The sequence below is a fragment of the Hyla sarda genome, chromosome 1 (genome assembly GCF_029499605.1).
Source record: "Hyla sarda isolate aHylSar1 chromosome 1, aHylSar1.hap1, whole genome shotgun sequence".
Classification (NCBI taxonomy): domain Eukaryota; kingdom Metazoa; phylum Chordata; class Amphibia; order Anura; family Hylidae; genus Hyla; species Hyla sarda.
In genome coordinates, this window is record NC_079189.1 from 273,335,504 (window position 1) to 273,347,262 (window position 11,759).

The 11,759-nt window shown below is 34.4% G+C and overlaps 1 protein-coding gene across 1 annotated transcript in view; it reads left to right on the forward strand.

The window, feature by feature from the left end:
• The window catches only part of ATP8B3 (ATPase phospholipid transporting 8B3), a 1,029,241-nt gene extending 1,021,880 nt beyond the window's left edge, over window positions 1-7,361 (forward strand). The window contains exon 30 of the mRNA XM_056572418.1: window positions 969-7,361. Coding sequence (XP_056428393.1) covers window positions 969-1,172 — 204 coding nt within the window. The 3' untranslated portion in view covers window positions 1,173-7,361. The remainder of the gene's footprint in view (window positions 1-968) is intronic.
• Window positions 7,362-11,759: the final 4,398 nt, after the last annotated feature.

Below are 11,759 nucleotides of genomic sequence, written 5' to 3' on the forward strand. Positions count from 1 at the left end.
CCTGTTTCTAACACTTCTTTACTGGGTGAAAATCAGTGCAGCCATTCAGGAGATATTCTGAAAGCCGCTCGTCTCCATTGGGTAGAACAAGGAATGAACATATTAGCAACCAGACCAATATCTTCTGAATGACTGGACTGATTTTTGTTCAGTAAATCCCGTTACACAAAGATCGTCACCCACACTATCTACTTGTATATTCAAGTCAGTGTAACCCTGCTGTTAGATTCCTTTTATACATATATATATTTTTTCCTGTAATTAGTATGTATATAGTTAGTCAATGACTGGAAAAAGGTACAGGAGAGGTAGGACGAGGAGGAGTCCTCTCATGAATACAGCAAACTAATAACTATGAGTCTGCTGCATTCTTTGATATGGTCATTTAAGCAATTTTCTTTGTGTCATTTACACTAAATAAACTGGTGCCAGAAAGTTAAATCGATTTGTAAATCACTTCTTTAAAAAAAAAAAAAAAAAAAAAAATGTATTCCAGTACTTATCAGGTGATGTATACTACAGAGGAATTTCTTTTCTTTTTGAATTTCTTTTCTGCCTGACCACTGTGCTTTCTGCTGACACCCCTGTCCATGTCAGGAACTGTCCATACAAGGAACAAATCCCCACAGCAAACCTATCCTGCTCTGTGTGATCTCCGGAATGGTCCCTCAGTGCTCTCACATGAAGCGGGCTCGACACCCCCCATGTATCTTTATGGGAGCATTGGAGATCGACGAGTACAGCATTCGTGTATCTTTGGCTCTCCCACCCATAGATTTGGATAGGGGATAAGAATCAATGGAACACAAATTCTTTTGATTGCACTAAATACATTTAAGTTGTTTGTGAACACATGATTTGTTTTCTTTATGATTGTTTTTTACCAGGTAAGTTTCATGTTTTATTCATGGTCAGTGTGCTAGATTATGGAACTGACTGATTTATTAAATATGGTTCTTCACTTACAGAGAAATTCCTATGGGACAAAAAGACAAACTGAAGTTAACACTGTTGCAATGACAACATCCTTCAAAAGAGGAAGTTTAAATCGCCGATCCAGCTATGCTTTTTCACACAAAGAAGGTTATGCTGATCTTATTACAAAGGGAACAAGTCTACGCAGGTCTAAAGCAAATGTTTCAAAGTTCCCTGGAGATGCCACCAAAGAGTGATGAAACCATAATTTGTATCTGTTTCCACACAACATAGTGAACCTTTACAGACTTACTCTTTTGTGTCTGTCCTGCTGGTCTGCATAGTTTACCCCTATCTTTGTACCTTTACAAAATTAACCTAATAATTGTGTTTGGCTACTAGTTTTTATAGTTTCTATAGTTATATTAATGCACATAAATGCTCCACTGACACTTTGTGTGATAACAAAGTATATGAAATATCTGTAAACACCTGAATTTAGATATTCAGAATTTAGTGATTGAATCTTTTTATTATAGTTTTTCTCTGTGTAGGCTCAACCTATGATTTTGGTTGGTGTAAAATACCAACCAGAATACTGATGTGTGAAAGTAACCTAAGTTAGCCATACATCTTCACTAGTTGTTGGCTGAGTGCTCAGTTGGCGAACATCTGTTTCTATATGAAGTTGATATTCCAGAAAAACAAATGATCAGAAAAAGGTCAGCATTCCTAAACCTTCTTTACCTCAATATTAGCTGTCAGTCTGAGACAACTTTGCTCTTACATTTATTGGCATCTTTAGAAGTATTAGGTAATACATAATGTCATGTGACTTGATGTAATCAGTGGGAAAGTATATCAAAGAAAAGCCAGAAATTAGACATGTGTTTAATGATTAAAAAATAATTTATTGAACATAAATTGCAGAAACATACAACACACTTGAAAAGGAGTAGAATTTAACAAATGGTAGATGCACTGTTTTTTTTTTTTTTTTTTTTTTTTTTTAATTGCCTAAGAATGGGAGCCTGGAGTATGAAGTTACAGCCAGAATCCACTAAAACAGCAAGGACATGAAACCTTACACTAGACATAAATACAATATAGTCTTCTTGGGTAAAGTGCCAGACACTAAGGAAATGTATTTTTGATTTGAACATTGCAACACATAAATAAAGCTTTTACAGTAATATTTTGTACACAATCCCACTAAACTAAGACACAGTCTAAAGCTTATCAGTTTGCACACACTTCTTGTGTTCAGCAGAGCGGCATTTCTTATACCACTGGAGCAGTGCTTTCATAGACATTTCAGCTGAACATTACATTTTGTAGCCACTTTTTTGTTGTCACTGTAAGCATGTCCAGTCAACCATAGGTATGTCAAAATCCAACAGATGTCAAAGTTGGAAAAATTATTCTCTTTAGGCTGGTTTCACATGAGCATAATGGGGTGCATTTATGTGTTCATATGATGACCACAAGCCCTAGTCCGATTGTAGCTTGAACATACAAGAACTGACAACATCATTTTTATCTATGTTGTTAATTTGTGTTATTAGACTCTGGTTAAGCCAAGACTTGCACCTGTAACATGGATGCACCTGTATTTTACTCATGTGAAACAGGTTAGTATCTGCTGCCATGAATGTCCTGCTTCAGAATTAATGCTGTTAAATTAGTATACATAAATAGTCAAACACAACATTAAATCTGCAGGACCAAATCCGCAATTGATACTGTAGGTGTGAATTTACTCTTCACACACACAGCGTTTAAAAAAAAAAAAAAAATCCATGAGTTTTTAATGCTGTTTTTTATGCCACCTTTATTCACTGTTCCTTTTGCATTTACTTCTGGCATTAGTTTAAAAAAAAATGAATGAAAAACTGTCACAAAAACTGCAGCATCCCCCACTCCCCGAAAAAAAGAGGAAAAGGCCACTTGTTTCTGGTATTGCAGTTATGGGACAGCAACATTTTTCAGCAGAGCACTGGCATGTGATTTTTACAAATTGAGGAGATTACACCTAAAAGTGCTGCAATTTTTACATGCTTTTAAAAATGTTACAAAAAATAGGCCTTAAACACAATATAACAACTGTTAAAGGTTAAAACTGTTTGAGGCTGGCTTTCCACTTGAAAGTTTTTAGGAAAACTGCTACTGCAGTTTTTGTGCTAACATCAGAAGTGAATCCAGTGGATAAGTCCCTCGTTTTTATTTCCCATTTGAATCCACTCTTAATTTTGGCTGAAAAAACTGTAGTCACAGTTTAAAAAGAAAGACAGCCTTAGGGGGGATTTACATATAACGTTTATTTTTGTGTCAGTTTTCCATTTACTTTTTAATCCACTTCTCAGTTGGTTCAGAAACTGATGTGAAATATAAAGGAAGGACTTTTCCTTAATGCTGAATTCACCTTTTCTTTTAAAGGAAACTCTGGTATAAAACATCTTAGCATGAGGGTCTGATCGCGGAGGTCCGACAGCTGAGACCCCCATGATCTCCTGTCCAGCATCCTGGCTCTCCTCATGCACAGAGAGGCCTCCTCTCCATGCATGGATTACTGTGGACCTTGGCATGAAGCATTGGCCGACACGCCTCTCCATGTATCTGTATGGGAGAGCTGGAATACAGTGGTCGGACCCCCTGCGATCAGACACTTATTCTCTATCCTGTGCATATGAGATAAGATGTTCTGTACCTGAGTTCCCCATTAACTTAAAAACTGTTTAAGTCACTACAGAAACTTTTTTTTCCAAAGCCTAATGGGCCAGATTTACTATTCCTATCCCAACAGTTTAGGGTTAGCATTTGCATCATAATTGAGGTGTATGTTCCTCTGTGAAGTTTTAGCCATTTGCGATATTATAAAAAAAGAAATTCATACAACCTCACAAATTGCTGATAAAGTAAGCGTGTCCACAGATGTTTTACAAAACAAAATTATTATGGAAAGGAAAAGAAACTGACGCTTCACCTAATTTCTTTTTTTTTTTACACATCTCTTAGGTTGGGTTCACTCAGTGTAAAATTTGTCATGTATATTATTTTATGTGCCAAAAATGCAAGCACAATAAATATGGGCACATTTTCAAGAAAAATCAGCTGGCGAATTAAAATACGCAATGAAAATCTTATGTTGTGTGAACCCAGCCTTAAAGTGGTAAGAAAAATACAACAGAAAAGGGTACCAAAAATTACTGTTGGTATTTCATTATAATTTCCTTTTTTTTTCTTTTGTCAATTTTTCTTTTCCCCAAAAGAAAACTTTTTGTATAATATTTAAAATCTACCTAAAATGTAAGTATTCATTGTTGGTTAAAACCCGATTGGAGTGCAGTACTCCACTTTTTATCAGTGTACCACAATTTTCCCAAGACTTGCTTCAGATTATTAATAATAAACAAAAAACAGCTAAATAAAATCCAAACCATAGGAAAAAAACAACAACAATAGTACTGGTTCATTGTGTCCTTTGATTCAGACTTGGCACAAAAATGTGTTTATGCAGAGGCACACCATGCAGAACCTTATCAAGTTTTAGTGAACGTTCACACGGGCAAAATCTACAGTGAGTTTCTTGCTCCGGATTGGAGTAAATTTCTCTTACCCTTTGATGTAACCAAATGTAGTCTGAGTACGGAGCAGGAAACTCCTGCACAAACCATGATAAAAGATGATTTGGCTATACATTTTCACCTAAACATAAAATTTTTACACAGGATTACAGGAATCCTATAATTACCTATTAGTACAAAACATAAATTATGTTGATGTTTTATCTTCCAAGTACACTTGCATTGAAAATCTGCAAAAGACAAATTGAATAAAAGTGTATATGTATCTTTCTTAGTGTAGTTCTTAAAATAATATTTCTGTTTGCAATTGTTCATATCTGATTGTACCAAATAAGTAAAAACTGTGTTGTCACAAATGTATTTAGCTTTTTGTGGAAAAAGGAGATGTGTTAGTAAAGGTAATTTACCAGAAAATGAAACAATTAACCAACTGTAATTTCCAAGATCAAAAAAATTGAGTCTGAGTGTCATAGTCTGTGACTAGTATTATAGCTCAGCATTATTTACTTCAGTGGAGCTGAGTTGCAATTTCAGATGTTGACTATACACAAAACAGACCTTTTTTTTTCTAATATTGGGCTTCTAATATCATCAATATAAATTATGTAAAACTATCAAATGTATGCTACAGTATATCTTTTTATACATGGGTAGCGTTTTGCCCTCTACAAGCTGTCTCTTTACTTTAGCTCTTGCTCACTCTGCTGTATTGTTTAGACAATAAGGGGATATCATTGGCCGATTTACTGTACTTTTACAGCCCTATTTACAGAATGTATTACTCATACAATGTTTTCCGTGCAAACTATGTTAAACAGGTGGCACAATTTCAGTTGTTGTTTTCTGTCATAAGCTGCCCAAACACACAATGGTATACAAATCTATGTTATACAAATGTCTTTTATCAACCTTAACAATGAAAAAGAAATATGTTGTTACCATTACAGTAGAAAGCATATATTCTGATTAGAATACAATCCATTAACAAACAATTCATACTCTTTCAAGTGTATTTAGGATTCGGTCAAAATGTAGTCTAAAAAAGCATGCTATTCGTCCAATAAAAACATAAATGGCTCTTACATCTTCCACAGTGTTGTTGTTTTTCTCTTATTCTGTTAAGCTTGACACCTTTTTCTAGTTTTCTAGTTATGATTCCATTTTGCACTAAATATTTGTAGCAACATTTTAAAAATTAGAAGTGCTTGATGGTCCCAATCATGATATGATAAAGTTAACTTACCAATGGAGTTTTAAACTAGTAAAATTGTTGAGCGTTGATGTTATAGCAGAAATAATTTTATAAATACATATGTGCCTAAATATAAAAATAAAAACACTAACTCCAGATGTCAGTCTGTAAGCTATTGAGATTTGAAATTCACATACTATGGGGACTTTTTTTCTCTACTGCTGGTCTAAATTAATGCCCTTCCGGTGCATAGGCTTACGGGATTTATGTAGACCACGCCCCTTGTACGACCACGCCCCCTATTCCACAAACTCCCCTCATTCGGGTGGACTTTTTTCTCATTTTCGCCTCAGCTCTAATAATAAATGTCCCCCAAATGTTTCTGTTTTTGCCTTTTCAGGGTGTTATGCTTTTCTTTTCATAACAAAAATTTATGGCATTGTTATTGGTGTTTTTTCCTGTAGACTTCTTTAAAGAACTTGAATAACACAAAACAATCTTTTTAATGTTCGTTAATAATAATATTTGTTAAAAAAAAACCCTATCAAGATCCTTGAATATAAAGGTGTTTTTTAAAAAGCATTTAAAATACAAAACAATTTTGTGTTTGAAGGAGTCCTTGCTCAGGTTGCTTTAAGTGAATGTGACATGTGAATGTGTAACATGTCTGTTAAATACTTACAGCTCAGGACCATAAAAATATTAATTTATTGTGTGAATTTCTTTAATTACTGCAACAGTGCTATTTAATATGATCAAGGACGTTGATTCCCAATTAGTGTAAACTAAAACAATTGCCATGCAGTCATGAAGTATATTCTAGCTTGCTCCAAATAATGTACTACAAAGCTGCACAATATTTTCAGGGTTTATATCAGTTAATGGGAACATGTCATAGCATATAAAAATGTCCATATGACGACCTAATCTTTCAGACCTACCATATCTTGCAGGATTCAGCCTGATTCACAATAGTTGCAGGTAATTAGCATATGACACACAATGAAATAAAATACACTTTTATCAAGAAGACTAAATAAGTCTAAACCCTGCAAGACATGATGTTTTATATGTTCAATCCATGACAAGTTCCCTCTAAAGGAATGGTATCACCAGCTTTCAATATCTTAGTGGTTTTTAGTTAAACAGACTAATACAGGGGCTCTCTAATGACCTTTAAAACACCTAACTAAGGCTACATCACTTTTATATAAATGTTATGACACGTTCTTAAATGTAGAGGAAAGGATCCTATGATGGATAAATTATAATAAGGTAAATTATTTGGGATGAAAACTTTAACAAAAAGGCATCAAGATTGTTTGCCCCAGTGGAAATGAGATATGATTTTTTACATGGTCCAAAATACTACATTTTAGTCATGTGAAATAACGGCATAACAAAACTAAAACATTCTAATCAGTTTGGATCAGTCGAAGAGAAAAAAGTAGCACTGTGAATTTTCAAGTTCTCCCCTATACAAAATGAATGAATCTAATGGACATTGCTATTTTGTTTTCACATTTATGCATTGTCACAGATACAGCTCATTGAGGTATGTTGTGACAGCTAAATCTTGCACTGCTGGAATGAACGCATTCAATTTTGGAATGTAAAATAATTTTTGGATTTGTCTTGGACATTTAGTTAGTACATCTTCAGTGTCTCCCAAAGGATTAAGAATTGCTTTAAAAATAGAAGGGATTGTCATTACTTAGGAATCTTTGGTTTAGAACAAGGAGGCTCTGAAGCTTACTAACTGTGTGTCATTAATAATAATTAAAAAATATGTGCAGAAATCATTTGATATGCTGGTATGGTTCTTCAAATACACAAGTTAGGTTGTTTTACTACATAAATACATGATTTATCATATTGCGGACCTTTGCATTTGTAGTAAACGTGACATTTGGCCATCATCGAGTCAGTAGATCACCTTTCCTCCTCTGAAGTGACTTCATCTGAGTTGGGAACATTATGAGAATGCTTCTCCCCCTTTATACTGTGTCATTAATACTGCTACAAATTCTAAGGGTGCTTTCACACGTGCATATTTTCTGCTGCAGAATTGCATAAGCAGATTTGGCGAACATGAATGAATGAATGTAGCCTTAGAGTATGAGTGAATGTAGCCTTAGAGTATGGTCACACATATTGTATTCTGCTGCTTATTTTCCTACCCATTGCAGAAGCAAATGCACAGCAAAATATGGCAGGTGTGACCTTACCCTTAGAATGTATTTCATAACTCATTGTCTCTTTATGACTTTTCTTTTCGAAAAAAAGACTTGTAAATTGAGTACTAAAATACCTATTCATTTTATCAAGATATGAACTAAAAATCTTATGCTACACCATATTTTGGTACTATAACCTCCCCCTTTATTATCATAGCCACCTTATCGAGAGCTGCAGGTGGTTGAGCATTTCTGTATATTAAATTAAAGTAATTTGAGGGGAAAAATGACACAATTTTCATATAGCATTTTCTTAAATGGATTATTCCAAACAAGGAAAAGCTTGAGATTTACAAATTTACCATCTCAATATAATAAACATTATGAGACGTTTTAAGCATTAAAGAGTCACTGTCATTATGAAAAACATTTTATATTTTGTAGAACTACTGATAAGATGACTTTTTTAAATATACATTTATAAAAAAGAAAAATTAAAATTTTCATAAAAAAATGAAAATAGCCGCCACTAGGGGTCATCTATCTTTATGCAGACAGACTACTCTGTAGTATACTGAATACTGGCTGTAAAGTGTGTTGGTATGCAGTATAGGAGATCACCATTGTACCACTGCAGCTTTCAGCTGTTCCTAAACTACAACTCCCATGATGGGAGTTGTAGTTTTACAACACGGTGTACAATCTTTGTAAAACTCTGTATTAGAGCTGTGTATTCTCCAGCTGTGTGCCTTTAGCTCTTGCAGACAAAGGATGTGTGGGCATGCTGGGAGTTGTAGTTTTACAACAAGGCAACACTACTCTAACACAGTGCTTTACACACTGCAGCTCCAGCTGATGCAAAACTTCAACTCCCAGCATGCTAAAACAGCCAAAGCTTTCTCTGACTCCTGAATGACAAAGAAGCTGATCAGACATTCAGGAGTCTGTGAAAGCTGAATGACACCCATAGTGACAGCTTTGTTGATACCATGTTCTATGCAGATAGATCCAAACAATATAAGTTTTCAACCGCTATACTGTCTACTTTATCAGGAGAGAGCTCCACTAAGGGCCAGGAGTAGGGATACAGGAAGGTAAAGTTTCATACTTACAACTTTCATAGCAGGTATTTCTATTGTCTTTTAGACATCTAAAACATACATTGGTAAGATAAAGTGATAAAAGCCTATGATCTTCAGAGACCAGTAAACCAAAGCAAGAAGAGAAACAAGCCCTTCTGCCTGCCCCTACTGTTGCTTCTGAGACTCTACAGCTTACAGTAAACATATTCAAGCCACAGACATGGTGAGTGGAGACATTGGCCCAGATTTATCAAACTGCGTGAGAGAGAAAAATTGTGATGTTCCCACAGTAACCAATCACAGCTCAGCTTTCACTTTACCAGAGCTCGTTAGCTGAGCTGTGATTGGTTGCGGTTGAGAAATCATCTATTTTATCTCTCACACAGTTTAAATCTGGGCCATTATATGCTTGTTTCACCAGACTTTTGTCTGAGACAAATGATGATATACTGGGCAATTAAGGGTAAGGTAACTACCCTTTTTTTGGATGTTGTTGTGTATATAGTTATAATATGATAAATAAATGATACATTTATAAAGGGGGAAAAACTTATATTGTTTGCCTTGGTAATATTTAGTTCTGCCATAATTTACTGTTTGAGTAATGCAAAGGAATACAGTAAATAAATGTATATCATGCAGTATATATTTTCTAACAAGAGAATGCTATTGGCAACACATGTCACTGTATGCCTATATGTCAGAAAATCCCTTTAAGGTATTGTGCGACAGTATGAGCTTTTAATATAAATAACTTCCCTTTTCCTTTTTACGTTGAATTTGTTTGTCATTTCCTAACAAGACAACCATATTACATGGTAAAGTTGAGAGCTGACCATGTATTGTTTGTTTGGTTTTTGTGCATTATTTATTTTAGAAAATTTCAGTCCAGTATTTATTTATTTTTTGTATCTGACAGTGCAATTGTTGAATGATAATATGGATAAAATATGTTTGAGGAACAAGATCTAGCTCATGTTATGAGAACTGCATCTATGCAATACCTCTGCTCATGCTGTATCTTTGATTCTTTTCATTTAAACACCCCCTCCAAGGAAAATAACTGTAGTTAAGAAAACAATACATTTATCATGCATAAATTATAAATTAATTTTTTCACTAACCTTTTTTCAAATTACATTTTATCACATAACATATAAAAACTGCCACACAAGATGTGACAGAAAAAAATGATTGATGATCAAAGAAAAGTAAAAGGCATTTGGTCCTCTATGCTGCAAAGGAGGCATTTCTTACTCTCAGCAGAAGGGCCAAAGTGACATTAATGTCTAAAAATGTAAACTCTGTGGACCTGCCCTTTATTGTCTTTACTTTTGTACACCCTTGAACATTCAACATGTCTCCCATGTTATGCATAAGAGAAAGAATCATGCCACATATTTCGCCAAAGAAACAAATATAATTTAACCGTAGAAAGCTTCAAGTCACAAATTTTAAAACTAGCTATGCATTTTCACATAAACTGTACATTAAACATTTGAGGTATTTCAGAGAACATTGTGAAAAGCTTGAGAGGTCTGTGCTAAATGTCTTTTTAGGTGGTGTGTACCTCTCAGAGGATTTCATACAGAGTTCAAAGCCACTGGTTGTATGAGGTAATGTAGAGCCTTTGTTTTAGAAAGGATTCTGGTATAGAATCTGGTTGCTAGTATAATTTGTTTAGTTGCAAATAAGTCCTAGAATTTCTATTTCCCTTTTTAAAATGATGTAGCAATCCACTAAACTAACTAAGTTACATTGACTTGTCATTAACATAGGGAAATTAGAAATTTACAGTAGCATAAAAGGTATGACAGACCTACCTTAATTGAATTTTTTTTGTCAATTAAAATAATGCTTCAAGAAAACCTGATATGTTGCGCGTGACCTAAGGAAGGCTGCAGCACTCAAAAATACTTCCTTTTGCTTTAACATGCCAAAACTTGTGTAGTCTGCTACTAGTATGTATGAACTCATTTAGTTGCGTTTTCTTCATATCTGTGTGATTGCTCTTGTTCCTGACCAGTGTAAGGCTATGTTCACATGGGTAACGTTTTAGAGTTCACATAATAATTCTGCAGATGAAATTAGCTGTGTGTAATTAAAGGGGTATTCCAGGCAAAACCTTTTTTTATATATATCAACTACCTCCGGAAAGTTAAACAGATTTGTAAATTACTTCTATTAAAAAATCTTAATTTTTCCAATAGTTATTGGCTTCTGAAGTTTTCTGTCTAACTGCTCAATGATGATATCATGTCCCGGGAGCTGTGTATGATGGGAGAATATCCCCATAGGAACTGCACAGCTCCAGGGACGTGAGTCATCAGAGAGCAGTTAGACAGAAAACAACAACTCAACTTCAGAAGCTAATAACTATTGGAAGGATTAAGATTTTATAATAGAAGTAATTTACAAATCTATAGAAATGTGTGCAGCTCACAAAACACAATCTGAGGATATAAATGGTTATATGCCGAAACGCAACGGCCGGAAGTATGAAAAAAATAATATACAAAATGTATAACCAATCCTCAAGGATTCTACCCCAAAAGGTACATAATGATGTTTAAATAAAATATCATAGGATGCTTTAGTTAACAATTTTTATTCAATACATATATAAAATTGTATATATAAAATAGTATATTGCACTATATATCCTCTGGCACAAAATATATCATGTATAAAAGGATGAAGAAAACCACTGGGCCCAAGTGGTGACACACCCCCTATATATAAAGATCAAAAATTGTGAAAAATATGTAAAATATTGTCCAGCACTCTGGTGACCTTATTATGTGTTTGA